We start from the raw sequence: 21030 nt of genomic DNA, 5'->3' as shown, positions 1-21030 counted from the left end.
TTAAAAGTTGAATCTAAAATTCAAATCTTTGTCACTTTCTAGATCTAGATTTCTAACTCTATATTCTATATTTCAATGTCTGATTTTTAGTCTGGCATATTGAGTATGTAAAATCTGTATCGTAAAGTCCTATGCTACAGAAGCTTCTGGAAAGCAGTGTCCTTGCATGGGCGAACCGGTTTCTCTGTATTTGTGTGTGTGTGTTGAGAAGGGGGTGTTTCAACTGATTCAACAGATGCAATCCAATCTGTCAGACGATGCTTGTGAGGTTACAGACATTTTCTCATTGCCCTGCCAGATGCATACCAATGCAGTCCACTCCACCGGAAGGACGAGCACACCTTGCTCCCTCTCTCGTCTCTCTTGCTTTTTGCGTTCCTTTTGCGCTCATTATCTTCATGCCCCTCTCTCTCTCTCTCTCTTGCTGGTGATAGATGTGTTTTCCTGGCACCCTCTGGCTGTTCATTTGCACCAATGACAGTAAATTAATCTTGTATCATCATTAGTTCTGTTTCACCTTCATGACTCCCTCCAGAATAAACACTCGCTCGGATAATGTCAGATCAACTGGCTGTGCCGCCGCCCATTGTGTGCTCAACTTTATCTTTCACGTTTTTTCCTGTTTCCTGCAAAAGAAACATTTAGACCCAAATGAAAAGTTGCAAATGGCAATCTGACCTGTACTGTGTATCCAAAGCAGCCCTGACCTTATCTTTGTTTGTGTGTGTGTGTTGTACGATTGGAGAGGGTGGGTGGAGGGAGGGGGCATCGGTGACATCACTATCAGGGAGGATCCGAATGGACACGAAAGTCAATTAGAGTTTAACTGAGTTTACCAGCTGGTAAGAGAGAGAGCGCGAGCGAGAGCGAGGGAGGAAAAAGGGGAGGAGAGCACAAAAGAGAAGTACAGACAGATTGAGAGAGGAAGGGAGAAAGTCAGCTACAAAGCCAGAGGGACAGGAGGGAATTTAGCTGCCACAAACTTCCAATTCTTCATCTCTCTTCCATTTAATTCTCCTGGTCTCCTTCTCAGCTGCTATTTTGCGTCCTGGTCCTGGCATAACAGCGGTGTCCGGTCAGCCACAGGGAAGCTGGTGGATGTTTTTAAGAGCACACTTGTCCGACACTCACAACAGGATGAGAGCTTGAGGACAAGCTGGAGAGGCTGACGTTATTCCAGAGGTACATTCACTAACCCAGGAGAGGCAGACGGCATCCACTCCATCCTCAGGAGCAAATGAGAGGAGAGGGTCTGTAACGCTGGAGCTCAAGGACAAACCATGGACTCTGCACACCTCCCACTTCACCTGGACGTGAGTATCAACCTCCGCAGCAGAATACCTTGATGCTTGCAACATCAGTTATATCCTGGGTCATGGGCCAAACTATGACTTTGACAAGACAAGTGCTTGTCTTATTTCCTAGCGCAATATCTAAACTTGATTTAATCAAGATCAGTTGACTGTGAGAAGCAAAGTTGTGTAAGAAAATGTGAAAATAAATCCTGAATTAAGTTTATTTTCTCACCCCTTTGTATAATACAAAAGCACAAAATCATTAAACATATTTTGCTTATTTGCTTTAAACAAGTTTTACCTTACACAATTTTGCTTCACAGGTCAAATGATCTTGTTTAAGGATGTTTAGACAATGGAAAACAAGACAATATGTACAATACTGATTACGAAAATTATTTTCTGCAGTGTATGACTCAAATCTGATTAAACTCACTCAAATGTCAAACAGCTACCCATTGCTGCTCCATGCTAAAAATTCACACGTATTACTCACCAAACCCAATGACAGATTCATAGTGGAGATGCATCCTCAGAACACGTGAAACAGGCATGTCAGTGATTCCACCAAAGGAAAAAGCAGTCAATGTTCTGTAAAAGACTTACAGACTGCCAAGACTGCCGTGCTGGAGCATAAAGAAGAAATTACTGTGGAGACTAGATTCTTGCTGTCCATGACTGGCAGATAGCTGAATATATGCTTTTGGCTTGGAGTAGAGACCTGCACTCCCGTGGGTTCGGGTGGGTAGAGACTTGTGTGTGTGCGGGATGCAGGAGAATACAATGATTTACGGGACTCCCACAAAATAGAAATATCTTAACATAAAACATCAAAAAACAAATACATTGTTATTCATCTGTTGCAGAAATTGTAGTATAACAGAGCTTTGTGAGATCGCGATGAACCGAGATGCCATGCACGCAGCAGCCTTGCTTTTCTGTTGAAAATAACAGTGGTTTGTGAATGCTTTAATAACAAATATTTCATCGGGAGCATTTAGGCTGGGATGTTGTGGCTAGGCAACAGAGAACGTACTATTCCATGTTAATTTCATGGATGCATAGAAAAAAATCTATAGGCTACTTTTATGTGGGCTTTTGTGGGAGGGACCGGGACAAAACATGAATTTTGTAGGTGGAGGCGGGACAAGATAACATATATTTCTGCGGGAGCAGGCAGGTGCGGGACAGAATCCTGGAGGAGCAGGACTGAAAAATCCGTCCCGCGCAGGTCTCTAGCTTGGGGGATAAAATGTACAGCAAACAAACAGGCAAGGCCTTTACTGACTGGATAAATCATAAAATCACAATCTGGCAGAAAAAGGAAGTTATGATATGTGATGTGTCTTTTCAGAGCTTACAAAAATACGTTTTTAGAATGTTACAATGTTGCGTTAACTAAAATAGATCATACATTTAGATTCTTCAGCATGTGCCAGATAATAATACAACGCTGTCTGAGGGTTTCAGGACTGCCAAATCGGTCAAATTGATAACAGAATGTTATGTGAGGGTTAGGGGAGGATTCTGGGAGGAAATGTCTTGTCTGGTCTACTCTGCACATCCTTGGAGACCACTTTAGTCTGTTCTTAGTTGAACCTTTGGCAAGCTGCATAGAAAGTGTGTGTATATTTCTATAACTGTTCTGGAGTTCTGAAGTGTGTTTTTCAATCTGTAACAGTGGGGTGTGTGTATGCGTGTGTACGGTCACAGAGGATTGTTCCACTGAATGTTATGGGGGGGAATGTAATGTTACAATCTGAGGTCTGGGCTGCTGTCATTATCTCCCAATCGGTCCAGCTGGGATAAATTACAGTTTTGTGCTAATATACTCCGATAAAACCTCCCTGCTGCCTACCTGCAATATTATTCTAATCAGAGGCACAGCTCTACCATTTGTGACTTCTCACGTGCCTTGGGCACTCAGGATTTGGGGGGAATAAGTGCTGGTACCTTTTGCATCTGAAAACGTAGAGCAATTCATGTTTAAGAGTATTCCTTCAAGAACAAAATGGGGAGGGGGGAGCGTGCTGGGGAGAAGCAGTCTAGGGAATGAACGAAAGGAAGAACAACAGGAAAGGAGAGCGGAGGGATCAGGGTACGGAGTGAAATGTGAAACATGAAGACAGCGGTGGAGGATAAATCAACAACAAGCAGAGGCACCATGACCCCTATGGCCCTACACTGTTGACTTCTGGGTAAATCTAAAAGGGAGAAACAGGAGAGAAAGAGAACTGGCTTTTCCTAGAACTGTGTAACAATATATCAGTTCTGGAAGTCATGCTTTACAGGAAGAGAACTGATAAGAAGAATAAAAATAGGAAAAAAAAGAGTGGAAAGCAAGCTGAAAGTGATAAGTGGATGCAAAGAAACCCTGCCCTCCACTCTGAGGTCGACAGGTCACGTCGCTCTGGTAATGGCACGAGTCTGGCCGACCTTTCCTCTGCCGGGGTCACCTCTCGCCGTCTGTTTTGGGGTCTAATAAACGCCTCTTTCCGCCCCCTCTGTCTGATTACCACTCTCCCTGTAGAGGAAGTGATTGAGTGTCGAATCCAATCACAATAGAAACCGTAACACATATGCGGCCCAAATGCATGCCGATGGTGGGGAGGGACTGCGGGGAAGACAGAAGCGAAGGAGTCTAATGATGGATTAGTAGGGAGGCGGCATTCAGGAGAACAGCTCCGTCTGGAAGCTACACCTCTGTGATGTCCCACTGGGCGGAACAATCGAGTAGATGGGTAAAAGCCACTTAATCTACTTTACTGCCGGATGCTGTGGGCGTGGGGGACTGTCTTATCCTGTGTGTCCTCTGAAGATTCAGCTGGAATTTGGTGAATGAGTGTGAGCGAGATGGAGGAGACGTAGAGGACAGCGGGAGAGCGGTATACATTCTCTTTTCCAGTGCGTTTAACACCTGCAGTCGAGGGTAATCCAAGACTCCCAGAGGAGACACTGCTCAGCAAGTCCTGACTTGAGCAGATTTTACATCAAAAGGCCATTTAGTTTGACTCAGATGTAAGTGTTCCTGGCCTGTGTGAGACCACCCAGCACCTTGTAGCTGCATATTCTAGGCTAAATATGAGATAAGTTCTATATAGGCCACATAAGCTCTTGAAACCACAGAAATAATTTACTCATCTCTCAGTGGAACAGACTGTGTGTTGACAGTTATTAAGGAAGACAGTAAGTTCAAGCATACAATGGATGCTCCATAGACCTCAAATTATCCATTCGACACCTCTCACAAACTCCACCAAAGTTCATATTTGTAAAGGACCCTTTGAAGGCTTATGTTGGCTTAGAGATGAGACCGATGTGAAGGATAGTTCAATACTGTAAGCTTTGAGAAGATTTCGTCACTAATGGATGACAGCTTGCAACAATTAGCTGTTGCTGAAAGGAAGGAGATCTAAGTGCTGGAGGGTCTAATTGTTGAGTGCCAATCTGTCCTTTTAGGTAATTTTTCAGGTAGATTTCCACTTGCATAGCAGTGATGTTGACGGGCCCAAATTCAGGCTATACATGTTATATTAAACTTTTCAAATCCAAGTTGTACAATTTCTGACTGCTTCCTCTTTGAGGAAGCCTTTGAGGGCAGGTGCTCAAAGTATTAAAGGGACACATGGAACAAGGCTTTAAATAGGGCTATGCTCAAAATATCAATACAGCAATATACTGTGACACATTCCTTGCTGATACGCGAATCGATACAGATGCTTCTGTATTGATACAGCAGCAAATGCCGTGACGCAGTTTTGAAAAAACACAGAACAGAAAACACCATTTTAAGTTTAAAGTTAAATATTTTTTTTCTTTGCACCTCTTAATAACTCTGGAATTATAAACTGAATTGTATTATTGATATTATTATTATTGTTATATTATTATTATTATTATTATTGAGTTTACATGGTATGGTGGTTTTGCTGTTGTAAACATTACTGTTGCTGTTGTAGAAAAAAACATTTCTGTCATATTTAAAATAGAATTCTATTCTAATCTTGTTCTGAATTTATTATTTTTTTTTAATGATAATGATAATAAAATCCGGATTGATAAGTATAATTCGGAGGATGAGAAAATCAGTATAAGCCTGTTTTACCAGTGCTGTGATAATTATTTTAAGGCATTCTGATTTTTTAAATAAATACTGTAATAATAATAGTTCAAAGTATGAATAGTTTTAGTCAGATAACATACAAAAGACAAGACCCCTCAACGGCCATTAAATTTTCTCAATCGAACAGCAAGAACGAAAGAGAACATGCACCTTTGTTTATATTGCTGTGTGTAGAACTACATTAGCTGCATTTTTAATATTTAATGAATATTTAATTTTAATAAAATGTAAATTCATCCCCTGCACTTTATTCGGGCAGGTGTGTTCACATAGAGGTTTCATGGGCCAGTGTATATAAATCTAGATTTAAATTCAAAGAAACAGGATAGTCTATGCATGACTTGACATTTTATTCGTGTCCAAAATGAGGCGATGTGAATATCATGGAGTGCCATGGAGCATCATGGAACATCAAGGGTAAAAAGGGGCAGGTGCTCAAGCACCCACACAGAACAATAGTTCCTTGCCACTCTATGCAACAAACTAGACTATTAGCGCTAAATCAACTGACATATAAGGTAAAACAATGACACATGGTTAAAGGGCTTAAGCTAAAAGTATGGTCAATTACAACACATATTGGGACAAGAAGTACATTTTTGACCATTATTTCTTATGAGTCAGGTATTTATTGACTGGAATAAACACCATCAATTAATGGGATAGTTCACCCAAAAATACAATTTCTGTCATTGTGCCATTCCAAACCCGTATGACATTTTTCTCCATACAATGAAAGTCAGTGGGGTCCAAAATAGAAATGAAAAACTTTTTTTAAATATCTTGAGAAGTCCCAAAATGGCTCCTCTTTTTACCTTTCTCTCCTCAGGTCCAACATGTTCCCTGCTAGCCTACTGGTTCTGATGATCCTGCTGCTACCTCAAGTCTCATCAGGTCAACAGGAGGGTCCCAGTCAGACACATGGAAACCTTGGTAGTCTTCTGGAACCTAGTTTGGCCCATACCATTCAAAACCTCCTGCTGACCCGCCTGGGACTACAGTCACACCCCAACCCCAGTACAGAGGCACGGGTGCCCCAATATCTTCTAGACCTGTATCGATTTCACACTCAGCAGTACCATCTCATTGAAGACCCAGAGTTTAACTACCCCTCCCAGCATGTGCAAGGAGCCAACACAGTCCGATGCTTTCACCACACAGGTATGAGCAGCTATTGCACTAGGTCATAGGAATACAGATTCCCTTGGCAGTCATAAAAGGCTAAATGTATCGTACATACAGCACAGAGACATGTGGAAGTCAATTAACCGGACTTAGGTGCCAGCATGCCCACTGAAAAAGCTACCCATGGATTCAATGTTCTGATATTTTTCACTCGTGTCTTGGCGTCAGCGTAGACACCTTGGAACAAGTTAAGAAGGACAAGGCTTATTTTCATAAGTGCTCCTAGCAAATTATGTACAATTATTATTTAGTTGGACAATTATGCCATTACCCAGAGAGCAAGTGTTTGAACATGATGGAAGGAAAGTATTTTACAGCTTAAGAACTTTGTCTCTCTTTTTTCTCATCTAGATTCTACAGTCCTGAGTGTTCCAGAAGAGCAGAAAGCGACAGCGGACAGCATTCACATTGGCTTCAATCTGTCCTCCATTCCTTCAGAAGAGAGTGTGGTGTCGGCAGAGCTGCGTTTCCTGCATGAAGGATCAAAGGAAGACTCTCACGTGGTCAGCCTTTATCTTTCAAACAGTGACCCTGTATCAAAGCCCACACTGCTCCATTCACGTCAACTGACTAGAGATAGAAAGACTACAGAACTCTGGGAAACCTTTCCCCTGGACGGAGAAGTGTTTCAGAATCTATCCGAGAAGTCAGGGAGCCTGTCTTTTATTCTGGACGTTATTGCTGATAATAACAGCAGTCTCTCCAAAGAGAGACATCTGCGGGTGCGCAGGTTCACCGGGCAGGATGTGCACAGCTGGGCGAGGCAGAGGCCCTTACTGGTGACTTACAGTCACGATGGGCGCAGCAAGCCCTTTGTGCCCCTCAAAAAGCAGCCCCCTGATGGCAGACAAGGCAGGGGCAGATGGACCGGGGGCAGGTTTAAGGGTGATAGGGGTCAGGGCTCTGACACAGGTTGGCGGGTGGGATGGAATGAAAGGCGAGTGAAACGACAAGGTGGGAGGGCTGCCAAGCTCAAACGGCTCTCCCGCGCTCGCTGCCGTCAACACCCACTGTATGTGGACTTCAAAGATGTAGGCTGGAATAAATGGATCGTGGCCCCGTCTGGTTACGATGCTTTCTTTTGCCTCGGAGAGTGCCGCTTCCCTTTAAGAATGCATCAATATATCTATTTAAATAGCAAAGAATATGGAATATTTAATCTTGACAAAAACCGCAGATATATAAGTACCAGAACGCCTTATAGATCCATTTAAAGCCAGTTAAAACTGGTGTTACTCATCTATTATTTGTAAAACCACAGCACTGAATCATGGCAGCTTTATATTGGCATTGACTGAACTATGAGGGCTCTGTCATTACAATAGAAGCTTTGTGAAACAAAGAAAATTGCCTAAACATTCCACGGTATTGTGCCAAATGTTATGTTATGTGCCATATGTGTGCAAGCTTGCTAAGTGGTAGGCCTATTATACATAACTTTGTATCTTTGTCATAATGTAGTTATCACACAAGTGTTGACCAAACTGTTTGTATTTAAAGACAACAGGTTAAAAAATTGTTAGTGTGATGCTTTATGTGCAGTTTAAAAGCCTTGAGAATGTCTGACATTGTCTGAAGCCATTGTGAAATGTGTAATAATAAACAGCAAACTAATAAGGCAGTTCTAATTATCTCAATCTTTGACTTTTTTTTTCTTTCAGAATTGCTTTCCTAAAACTTTAATTTAGAAGAATACAGAGTAGTTAATAAATAAATAAATAAATACAAGCTTTCATCGGCCTGGTTTTACAGGGTTTTGTGCACTCGGAAACCAACTAGACAAGCTTAAACCAGTTAAGACCAGTTAGATAAGCAAGGTACTGTTATTTCAGGATAGAAGTAAAAATGTAAAGAGAAAGCAATCTGGTGGAAAGGATCTGAAGTGATAGAAAGAGCTGTAAAATGTCTGCATAAGTTTATTAGCTCTCATTATAGATTCTCTCTCAACATCTGTTTTTCATCCTTCTGAGGATCTTGGACCCAGTCTGCAGCGGTCTCGATGTTCATTTATCTCATAGTAAATGAGAAGAGCTTCAGTATTCTCAGTTCCTTAAGCCTTTGGAGACCAGGCTAGGCTGAAAAGATAAAGACTGAAAATTACAGTACAGATAGCTCATTAGTGTTATATCTATATTCTATTGTGTGTGTGTGTGTGTGTGTGTGTGTGTGTGTGTGTTGTGTGTGTGTGTGTGTGTGTGAGAGAGAGAGGGGTCCAAATCAAACTTATATTTTGTTCTTCAACACATGTCAAAAGTTGCACATCATCAAAAAGAGTATGTGAAGGACTACATGAAACATTACATTACAGTAACATTAAAGCCACATACTTACAGGGAAATTACCTTTGACCTGTGATGTCTTCTTTCTCATTCCCATATCTCTTGTTTGCTATCACAAACAGAGCTTATCTTGCCAGGTGTGTGGGTCAGACCTTTGAACTGAACTGCAGTGGCCTTGACATATTTACATATAACACATTCTCACAACCATAAATCAACAATGAGACCCATACAGGACCCATGGGAAAACATAGGTTATGTTCATAAAAGCAAATTAATATCTATGGTATTCATCAATTTATGTGCACTTAATGCTTGCTAACTACAGGCGATTCTACACCCTGTTTGACTTTCATCTCTGCCACCTTAAAAATTATTCAAACAGTTGTGCTTGAAATCTTCACTCATCTAGACAATGTTATTGAGCAACACTCCAATTCTGCAATCAAATAAATACTGTTTGAAAAGAACAACAAAGGATATGAAGAGTTTTGCAACGAAGACATTTGCAAAAACCGATAAATGCCACTTTAAAAAAAAATGGCGTGCATTATTCTCCACATATAGCGAGATCTGAACCCTAAACACGTTTTGTCAAAAAAGCCGGTTTTGTCCACTTTCAAGGTATCGCGAGTTCACGTTTTACTGCAGAAGCCGACAAGCGCCCTTGCCGTTTTTGAACAGAAGCCGATAAGTCCATTTTAGCGAATCAGCGCGCTGTATTCAGGTCAGGTGACAAGGCTACTTTCACTTTGAAAAGACGTGCTAGCTGAGAGGAGTTTCATCAAAGCTGGCTAAAAGTGATCGAGGATGGATAATTTCGACAAACTTGAAGAACCTGTGAAAAACGACTGTTGGAGTTATCTGCTTTTGCTATAAAACAAACTTATACTATGTAAAAAAAAACATACTTTCAATGAACCTTAATTTTGTAAATTACCTTTATTTGTTTAAGTCATTATTACTTAATCAAAACAACCCAACTCCGGTTTGATTGTTATTACTTGGAATGCGCAATAAAACAACCATGATTTATGAAAAAAAAATAAATAAATGGAATTATCGGTTTTTGCAAATGAACTCTTCATATGAAGTGATACAATGTTCAGTTCAGTTATGTTTAATGGTGCATTCAGTAGTTTGCTGGTAATGTAAAACATGTTACACATCAGTAAATAAATTGTGTTTTTGTGATATGAATAGTGATCTGAATCAGTGGTTCTCAAAGTGTGGTACGAGCTCCCTTCTAGTGGTACGCAGAGGAATCACTGAATTAAATATAAATTAGGCCGCGTGTCCACCAAAGCGTATTTTTCCCCAAAGCTAACACATTTTTTCAATTGTTTTAAAGGGAAGCGCTGCGTTTTTTTAAATGCCAGGAGCGTGGCGAGCGCTGAGCATCTTTTTCACGCTAAACGCGCGGCAACGGGAGTTGAAGAAAGTTCAACTTTGGGTAAAACGCAGCACTCATCACTGTCACTCTTTAGTCAGCTAACCAATCACAGTGGAGGAGGGGTGGGACTAATATCGACCAACCATCACACCCTGCTTGTACTATGACTGAACAACAATGGAGAAGTTAATATTGCTTGTCTCTGAGTATTTATGTCTTTACCAGGTGGAATTGCCTGACTACCATAATATTGTTGTGAAAAATAATTCTTGGAGAAACATTTCATTCGCGATGCGTCTGCCATATTGCTTCAGCAGATATTCTGTATCATAGTAACCACATAGTAACTCAACTGAAAAAAAAAAAAATTTTCTGACAGTGCACAACAGAAACAGTACAACACATTTTCATTTCATGTTTAAGTACATTTAAGTTTTTAACATTTAAGTACAGTACAGTTTTTATTTAACTTTTAGGTACAATATAGTACAATATATTTTAATTTAATAATCATGTAAGTTTTTCATTTACCTGGATGTAAGCACAGTGCAATGTTAATGTTCAAATTCTGTATTTACAATGTTTAAAGTGGCTGACAATAATATCGATTCTTATTAGGAATAAAACTGCCTGTTTTTTCTTTTTCTTTTACTGTGCATAGAATTACTGTATTTTAATGTTGGTCATTATGGTGGTACTCGGAGAGTCAAATATGTTCTGAGGTGGTACATGGCGTAAAAAGTTTGAGAACCACTGATCTGAATGGTGTACACTCACATGAGATGAAGACTCAATAGTTTTCTATAAAAAGCATTTTAATCGTGTATACTGCAGGTAACCCTCTTAATGAAATGAAGCGACCTGTGTTGTTTCACTAAACATCAAAGAGAATCTTCAAAAAGTGAGTATTACACAAAGGAACATACTTATCATTGTGCTTTACCAGTGGAGACAATGGGAGGATTAGTACGCAAATTTTCATCAAGAAATCCCAGACACAAGACTGTTTTTAATAAAAAAAAAAAAAAAAAAAAGAACACTGCATGTCGTGGGCGAGTTTTCTCACCGTGTGAGGGTGTTCGTTGTTCCTATTTTAAAGATGTGAAAAGGTCTCTAGACATTCTGTGCGAGATATATGGTACATCAACAAGGTGTCCACTGGGTCCCCTCATGACCGACTTTTTTTCCAAGACATTTTTTTCTTCCATTTAGTCCCACCTTTCCACTCATAGTCTGCAAGTAGTCTGCAACGTGTCAAAACCACAATTGGCCTGGGTATGCATTTAAAGGTTATGAACAGAACTAATAGGTGTGAGGTGCTCATTTTCAAACTTTTGCAGAGGCGATGTTCCCATTTATTTCATCAAAGGCTGTCCTCTTTACTTTCCAAGTATAGGGTAGACTACATTTATTGCCAACCATTTTAGCTGACAGGATTCATAGCTCTGTCATTTAGCAATTTAATTTAGTTAATTACCACATTTCAAATGACACCAAAGGTCTACATAACTCTAAGTACTCTATGTAATGTTACTCTTTCTTACATCTGGTTCATACTGACTTCATTTATTTTTCTTTATCCTAAGAAGAATTGGAAGGAACATCGCGTTTTTTCTTCTGCGTGTTCACTTATGGCAGGGGTGTCCAATCCTGCTTCTGGAGGGCCACTTACCTGCAGAGTTTAATATACCTGAATCAGCTAATCAAGGTCTTCAGAAAGGTCTCACTAGAAACAGGCAAGTGTGTTGGAGCTGGTTGGAGCTAAACTCTGCAGGACAGTGGCCCTCCAGGAGCAGGAATGAACACTCCTGACTTATAGAAACACACAAATTAATAGATTGAAGAATGTATACAGGGCGGTGCATCAAGCTGAAATAGTGGCTTTCTACTCTGAATCTTTACTTAGCAAGACTGAAAAGAAGAATGTCTTGCAAATGCTCCATTACCACAGTCCAAATCCAAACCTTAAAGGAAGAAACTAAAGGTTTGGTCAAAACTATTTTCAGTAGTAACCACAGTGGTAGCCACATAGACTCTCAATTAAACCAGGGATATTCCTACCTGAAAAGTTACGAATCTCTCAGATCAGCTAAAAGGAAGTTAAGAATCTCTCAGATCAGCTAAAAGGGTTGGTTAGATGGTTGAAAACCCACAAGGAAGACAGATCATGAGGCTTTGATCTGTAGAATAGCTGACAGAAGCAAATTGTGAGGAGAATCAAAATCTAGATTAGTGATGGTAGGCCTATAAGATGGTGCACCTTAAACCAGTGTTTTCCAACCCTGTTCCAAACCTAGTTTGGATGTCTTCTTTATCTGACTTATCTATTTTTGGTCTTGGAGTCTCTATGAACAAGCTGATGAGTTCAATCAGGTGTTGATTAGGAAGGAAGAGTTTGAAAATGTGTACTGTTGGTGTGCCTGCAGGAACAGAGTCGGAAAACACTGCCTTGACTGCAGAGTTTGGCTACAATCCTAATTAAACACACCTGACCAGCTAATCAAGGTCTTCAGGATTACTAGAAACTTCCAGGTTGGAACTAAACTCTGCAGGAAGATGGCCCTCCAGGAGCACTATTGGATACCTTGGGCAAACATGTGCTAGTCACTGATCCCCGTCATGGGACACTGGTGCCCCCACCAGATATCTGAACAAGCTTGCAAGGATTTCTTGGTCAGGAAGTCTCAACCATCTTGGTAATCTGGTAAACCTGCTAGCCCAGAACCAAACAAGCAGGTTGGGTCTCTATGTTTGCTTCCTGGTCAGAGAATGGCTTTGTGGGTAGTGGAAACCTGAAGCAAGAACCTGGTCAAGGACTTAGTGGTAACAGAGGTAATCACACACACACATACACACATGGACCAACCAAAAGTCTCTTCTCTTTCTCTCTTCCATTTTCAGTATGCTCCTTCCCCCACAGCCCGAGATGAAAAATGATGTTTTTACAGGTGTCTCGCGATGCGGATGCTATCCCCGCTCGGCTGGAATTCACATTCATTGCTCCTCCTCCTTTTTTCCTTCTCTCTCCCTCTCTCTAAGGTCCATTTGCCAGACTACGTGTAGCTCGGCCAATGCCCTGCTTTGGGTGGATGCTATGGGAAATAAATCACCAAAACATAAGAGCAGGAGGTTGGCTCAGGTAGATGTGAGCTCAAATTTTACAGGTACTCTAGGCTCAGTCTGTGTTGACTCAATTGTTGTCTGCCTGTCTATGTCTGATGTACAAGCCCTCGATGCTCCTGTAGTCTCTCAGGAACTCTCTGTGGAGAAGCAATAAAAAAGCAACCAAGATGAATTGCAGTAACTAAATGTGCTCCCTATTGGACCGGGGTTCACGACCTACCTACTCACCTGCTTTTGTGTAAACACAGTAAAGTCAAAATGTTGAAAACAGGATTTTACTGTCTTTTGGGAAAGTAGGTTTGTGCAGACATACTAGAACAACACATTGCAAAGCTTCTTCTATATTTCACCCAGACTATTTACGGAAACTATGCTGCTTAGTTAGAAATTGACATGGGTATAATGCCACAACCTTGCCATCATGTGATTGGCCACATGTGAATATATCAGCTATTTAGAATTCAGAAGCACAGTCCACCCTATAGGGTCATCTACTCTGGAGGTTAGCCAATCAAAGGTACAAAAGTGCACCTCCTGAAAAGGTACTGCCCCAGTGACAGCTTTCAAATCTTTATTTCTGAGAGTGCACAACAGAAACAGTCTCTCCTGTTTGGGACTATTATGGAGTCAACCAGTTTTTAAAAGTTGCAGTTTGAGTCCCACCTACAGCATTAGTAATCATGGTTGTCAATCCCAAACACCGACTGCATAAACGCAAACATATAGAAATATTAATGATACAGTAACACCACAGCCTGGGCTGCGTTTCCTAAAAGCATTGTAAGCTTAAGTAGAACGTACTGTAAAAACCGTGGCATTGACGGTCAGTGCTGGTTAGTTTAGGGCCAGACAGAGGGTGCAAAATCATAATTTGGTTCAGGTTTTCTGTCAAAACAAACCAAGGTAAAACCTTGAATATCATTACAAGAGGACTTCAGGGAAAAAATAAAATACTATAGCCATGAATAATATGGCCCCTTTAATATAGCATGCAGGGATACTGAAACACAGCATGACTGAGAGATTGTTAGCTAACATGAGAGGACAAGAAAAGCGAAGAATGAAGAAAGGGAAGAGGAGGAAAGAGGAAGGAAGAGAAGTTAAGACAGCTGTTCGGCTGTTTACTCCTCAGATGAAGCCCACAGAGGAGCAGCAGGCAGGAAAGGTGGGAGGCTGGTTGCCAGGATGGAATCATCATAGAATGTGTTTTATGGCTTTCACATACAAAGTGCTACATGGACTAGACAGGAGCGAGGGTCAATAGCAACAGTGCCCAGTACATCAACCCAGAAACAGATACAGAAACAGAGAGTCCTCCGAGCGGCACAGCAGGTCTTCTCATTATAGCACTATCTGTCAACAGCATAAGAGTATATCTATTTTAAGCAAGTTTTCATGACATGCCAAATAAAAAGAGACTAATGAGTTTATGCTTTAACGAAATTAACCAGCTGAAAAAACCGCAAATAAGCCATTCGATTTGACTGTTAATCAAATGTATTAATTGATTGAATTATGTGCAATTAATCACCTATAATTATTTTCTGAGAAAAAAAAACAAATGAAGATAATTCAAAGACATACCATCATTGTGGCAGACAAATAATTAAACAGACCAGTTGTTCTCAACCTTTTTAACTTCAAGGCTCCACATTTTTCCAAAGACAATATTCAATGCACCACCTCTCCCTGCTCTTTGATGATAATGACGACTTTGAGCATTCAATTTAAATACGTAATGCAGCCACCCATATAATTTGAGATTTAATTTATGGTTCTTAAAGAAAATAAATGTAACCTATAATAAGGATTACTACATATGTCAGTGATCTTTTTTACATTATATTGAAATAAATAAACAGCTCTGTGTACACTTGACAATTTGTTTGGTTTATGCTCAATGGGAAAAAAGTGCAGGACTGATTTATGCACAATGGGAAAAAATAAAATGCAGGATTGCAGTAACGGCTAAAAAACAAGGACAGTGTGTACCGCTCTGTGGGAGTGGACAGGTGTGAATTGAAACTCGCAGTCAGAAAATCAGCATGCAATTCAGTTGACATTTTATAGATCATGATTTATGGCCATTTTAAGCATTACAAATGTAATTAATTTCATTAAACCAGAACAATAATTGAATTATTTTGTTCATACTAAATTAACAATCGACGTGAGTAATATCCTAGCCCCTTCTGGCTGGGTGGTCTCAAGTTAAGGTTAAACAACAAGCAGTATTTGATTTCACTAAAACGTTCACTGCAATAAGAATTGTTCCCTGAACATGCACTTCCTATGTATCTGGGGGGAGCTGTCACAATATTTCAATGTGGCTACTGTATTACAAAGACTCCTCATTCCCAGCCAGAGAAAAAGAAGGGGTGAAACGAGAAAAGGAAGAGCTGTAGGCCAGAGCAAGACAAGAATCAGTTTTTCCACTAAAGTAGAGTATGATTTGGGATATATGTGGGGTTTTTATTTTTTACAGCAGGTACACAATGTGATCCTCTTTGGTATTTTATCACGTCCATAACTATGAAATTATGGTTGTGAAAGAAAGCAAAACATTGAGTGAGTAAATTATAGCTGTTCAATGAATAAAATGACTACCTGGGAAAAAAATGAGAGTTAATCGAATATGATAGATGGTCACCAAGGGTGACATTACCTAAAAACCTCATCCTTCCCTTTTCCCCCTCGCATCCTCTCTGCTCTCCACTTGTTTTTAGTCAGCACTGGGTTTTCTACAAGTTTTTTTTTCCCCTATTCTCCATCCTTTCCAAGAGAAAAAGCCCTCATTACATTTGCACATGTCTCCCTCCTCGAAAACATGGCCGCTAACAGGCAGATGAATGACTGCGACCTATTACCTTGCACAGTACATGATGCTCCTGAGAAGCATTAAAGTGTATTCCATCCTTTCCAGAAAAGCCACGAGAAAGACAGGAGGAGGAGGAAGGAGTTAAGAAGAAGAGGCCTGGCAGAGAGATTAGATTAGCACTTTAAAACATCTGTGAATTTGTCCAGCCCAAATTCCCGCTTCCCGAAAGATTACCCCTCCATCTCGCAATTCTTCAGCCCCTTTCCCGGCTCTGATCTGTTTTCCTCTCATTGCGACTGTTTATTTCCCCAGTCTCTCCATCCGTCGTCGAACACTCTGAATCGTAAAACACATTAAGAAGTTTCTAACGTCTATGGCCGCGTTGCTTTCAAAGGAAGAAGATGGTTTGGCAACATCTCCAAAATCTGACAAAGAATATATACTTTATTTACACATAAAACCTTTGTATTCACACTGCTCAACTCACGTCTACGCTGATTCACCAGAAAGAGGACCACAGTGGCTTTTGAATCTTGAGTTTTGGATGTCAAATCACTCTAAGGCCCAAAAGGTGTAATATCATGACACATTAAATCAAAAGGACAAACATATTTAAGCTTTTGAAGCAGTAGATTTAGCCTCAGATACTTTAAAAGTACAAGTCCAGTGAGCTGTTATTGTTGAATTTCCCATCTTCATCCCAAGAGTCACTGCCAAGTCTGAGAGGGATTTTAAAGAAGTGATAATGTGCAGTCCTATGACGCTCAGCCAGGGAAATCAGCAAAGGCACATGGAAATGTGCATTAGTCTTTAAATGCCTTTTCCTCCCACAGCTCGAAACTCTTCCTGCAGTGTGAAAGACAACATTATCCCACACCCCACACACATATACACTACAACACACACACACACCCAGTCCAGAGGGAGACGTCAGCTGGGACAGGGGTTTATGAGTCCATTCTCATAATCACCATTAAGCCTACCTTTCCTGCGTGAAACAGACCATTGACTAATAAGCAAGTAAGAAAAGCACCTCAGGGATGATACACATCCTCACAACACCCAGTAGGCTCCATTATTCTTCCCAAAGAGAGGTGCTGATCTGTGAAGCCCACGCAAAACCAAATCAGCTCCTCTGTTTACAGAATCTGACACTAGCAAATTCCTCTTAACGTCTCGTTTCAGAACCTCTTTCGCCACCAAATATATCTTGCTTGTTGTGCCTTTGGAGACCAACTATTTAAAACTCAGTGATTAGGAACTTTAAGACATGTGAATTGCTGCATGGGCGTATTGCGTATCATTTATCCCCTGCTGGTGGTGGTGGATACCGTAACTACACTATTTTGCTGTCAAAAATGTCTTTCTCCATTGATGACCATTTTATTGTAATTATGTTATTTTTTTCCATAGCAAATACTTATGGTACATGATTTTTTACCCCCCGGAAGCTTCCTAAAAGTATGAAATGGACTTAGATCTGAATAAGCATTCATGTTCTTCATGTTCTTGTGGTGTTTACCTATGGCTTCTGAATAATGTGTCACATAATGTTTATGGCAAACTCATTGGATCCAAAGTTTCAGCGCCAAAACACGGCAAACAACTGTCATTGAAATTAATAGGAACGTTAACAGATGGATTTCTTCAGGTGAATTATTGCACCAAATGTTAACCATGCACTGTAAAAAATGATTGTGATTTTAACAGTAAAAGACTGTAAAAAGGCTACAATAAAAACCTGTTAATTGGTTATCAGTAAGTTTCCATACTATATACGGTGAATAACTGTAATTACATTTAATGTAATTTTACAGTAAAACACTGTTAAAATTACGGTTTTTGGAGGTGAAAAAGAAAAAGTCATTGTATAACTTACAGTGAAAACCTGTAAATTGACACTCCCAGAATTCCCTGCATGACACTTCATATTTTATGTTTTTTTTTTGTTTAAATAACTATGTTTCTTCTCTTATCAGTTGTGTACATTAGAGTTTCATCTTAAATCTAATGTTGTTAAATTATTGCATTATTTCAGTATCATGTGTGTCACCACCATGATGGTGTTTAGTGTTTGTGTGAATGACACTGTGCACCTTCTATGTATATATATTAGTATTTTCCTTCTCAGCTTTTGGAAGAGCTGATTGTGATGAGCTTTGATTCATCATGTGACTTTCTCATCACCACCTGTTTTTGGTGGTTATCAGCATTTCAATGGTTTAAAACAGGTATTAGTACTTCAATATGCTGGTTTATTAACATTACATCAGTTAATGAAATATGTTTTTTTATTGTGAATTTAAGCTAAGTCTACCATATTTTTAACGGTGAAGTTCTGGCAACCACAGCTGCCGGTATTTTACCGTAAATGTCACAGATTTTTTTTACAGTGTGACAAGTTGCAACCAAACAGGAATAATCTAAAAGACAATAAATGAACAAGGTAAGTGACTTAAAACTTGATAAAATGCATAGTTTTTACTTAACAGTAAAATGTAGCTTTTTCTCTTAACAAAAGGCGTCATCTGGGGCAATGTTTTGATTTAACATTGTTCTTCTTATTAAAACATATTGTATTAGAACATAATACTGAAAGTACAGTAATATCCTTCACTTCCTTCCTTCCACAGCTATTTCCAGTACTGATGTCCAACATCAATATATTTTCAAACTATATATTATTTTCTCACTCTATTCTAGTTTGTACAGCAGCACTTTAGAGATGAGAGCAGCTCAGGTGAATTATTTCCAAAAATGTGGCTATGTTCAAATAATTATAGCATAGAATAATGGTGAAAAATATTTGGGTAGCAAAACATGACAGTGAACATATGCAAAGTCAGCAAAAATCACGTTCTCAGCGGAAAACATATCTGGGATGCATCTTTTCGTCTCCCACTTGATTTCTTTACAAATATACAGTAGATTGAGCTGTGCTCGGCACAGAACTTGCATGCAAACCACTCAAAACAACTCAACTTGTGAGAAGAAAGAAACAAACACAGGCCGCAAAAACACAGACCTCCCAGTGTGGGTTCAGCTTTTATCAAACATCACTGTTTAACGATAGTAATTAGAGTCGAGCTCAATAAAACAATCATTCTCGCATTGAAATCGGCATGGCATAATAACTGTGCTCACTGTCACAGAAATAAAAACAGATGTTTACATTTTCTTCCATGCATCTGTTTACAAATGCCAAAGGATATAGAAACCATAACCCATAGGATGAGCAAAAATAACAGTAATTTATACAATTAAATGGCAACATGAACCCAGGCTCATTAGAAATACGTAATTGTGGTGACATTTCTGCAACACCGATATTACAAACCTTACTGCACATCTTGCTGCAGTATCAAAGTGAAATATCCAGTGAGTGGCGCTAAGATGCACGTTCAATACGTGACCGTGGCCACGTTTTTATAACGATGCTTCAGGCACGTATTCAAATGTCCGGTGAGTTTCGCTGAAAAGTTAATGCTCTATCGTGTAATAACAACCACCCTACACCAAACCCAACCCTAAAAGTGTTATAAAAAAGCATTCACTGATGCAACCATGCCTTGTATGCATGTTTTAGCTGTTTTGTCGAACTGTATTTTCACGGTATTCGTGCCGGAGCGCTTAACCTCTTAAGTGTAGCGCCATATTGCGTGTGATCTACCGAGCAAACCTACTTTACATTAGAAAACTCATACATATGAAGCTGTATATGTGACGCTAATGTTCAAAAGAATCAGTTTTCAAATCTTGCAGCATTTTAAAATTGTTTTAAAGTCATAACATAATATTGTACAAAGGATTTTTAGCCTTTCTTAATCGAAACTCTGGCCCTGTAATTCATACTTTGTGTGAAAAGGAATAAAAGTTGTTGGAGTTTTACTGCCTCTAGTGTTCATTTCAAATGGAAACTGCAGCGATTCACATGTACGGTTTTAGTTTTGAGTTTTGCAGAAGTATGTATTTCCAATGAGCCTGGGTAGTATGCATTATACACTTCCATTAATATACCACAGAAGGTCACTTTTATAACTGGATATTTCTCGATTCACAGCTGTAAAAAGGCACTCAAGGGAACTCTAGTACTATAATGGGCCAGCCATGCATCAAATTAACTTTATAAAGAGCCTCCCCCAGGTTGTGATGTGGCATTGGTTCAAAATAAAAAGCAATAAGTATCACATGGTTTAACTGTGCTGACATTGGAGCAGGTCAGCGGTGTCGGTCATAAAATGTTATTATGGAGTTTTAATTTTACTAGGTGAATGTGTTTTGTGTCACAGGAGAGGGATCTGGTGCCAATGTATCAGGTTTAACAGCTGCATAAAAACAAAATACCGAAAAGAATAAAATAGACCTACCTTGCTCTATCAGAAATGAAATTACATCACCTTGAATTTCTGTGTAATCGTTCAATGGAAAGTGGTAAATAAATACGGATGTCAAATCCAATGCAAATGCTGCCATATTAAAGGGATGGTTCACACAATAATGTATTAAAACATTGTAATTTAGTCATCCTCGTGTCGCTCTAAGCCCGTATGGCATACTTTTGTGGAACATAAAAGGGCAATTTTGAAGACTATCCTGGCTGCTCTCTTTCATATAACAGTGGATGGAAACTGGGGCTCCAAATGAAAAATCACCATAAAAGTACCATAATAGTAGTCCAAATGACTCGTACACTATATTCCAGGTGTTTTCAAGACATACAATTGCTTTGAGTGAGGAACAGAAATTGAACGAGCAGCCTATATACGCTCTAAAAAATGCTGGGTTAAAAAGGGACAAACCCAGCTATTGGGTTG

General features: G+C 39.7%; 1 protein-coding gene across 1 annotated transcript; it reads left to right on the top strand.

The window, feature by feature from the left end:
- Positions 1-912: 912 nt before the first annotated feature.
- Positions 913-7817, top strand: LOC107656957 (bone morphogenetic protein 2-like). Its single transcript, XM_016444919.1, has 3 exons — positions 913-1313; positions 6248-6579; positions 6955-7817. The coding sequence occupies exons 2-3, from the start codon at positions 6255-6257 to the stop codon at positions 7815-7817; spliced, it is 1188 nt and encodes a 395-aa protein (XP_016300405.1). The 5' UTR covers positions 913-1313; positions 6248-6254.
- Positions 7818-21030: the final 13213 nt, after the last annotated feature.

Source organism: Sinocyclocheilus anshuiensis, unplaced genomic scaffold (genome assembly GCF_001515605.1).
Source record: "Sinocyclocheilus anshuiensis isolate Anshui unplaced genomic scaffold, SAMN03320099.WGS_v1.1 scaffold1052, whole genome shotgun sequence".
NCBI classification, from domain to species: Eukaryota; Metazoa; Chordata; class Actinopteri; order Cypriniformes; family Cyprinidae; genus Sinocyclocheilus; species Sinocyclocheilus anshuiensis.
The sequence above is the reverse complement of the archived record's forward strand: the minus strand, read 5'-3'. Positions and strand labels throughout refer to the sequence as shown.

Bases quoted from the DNA above. Each gene is read 5' to 3' on its own strand.
- LOC107656957 (XM_016444919.1), top strand. From the start codon at position 6,255: ATGTTCCCTGCTAGCCTACTGGTTCTGATGATCCTGCTGCTACCTCAA. The intron at 6,580-6,954 runs GTATGAGCAGCT...TTTCTCATCTAG, and splicing joins CCGATGCTTTCACCACACAG to ATTCTACAGTCCTGAGTGTT.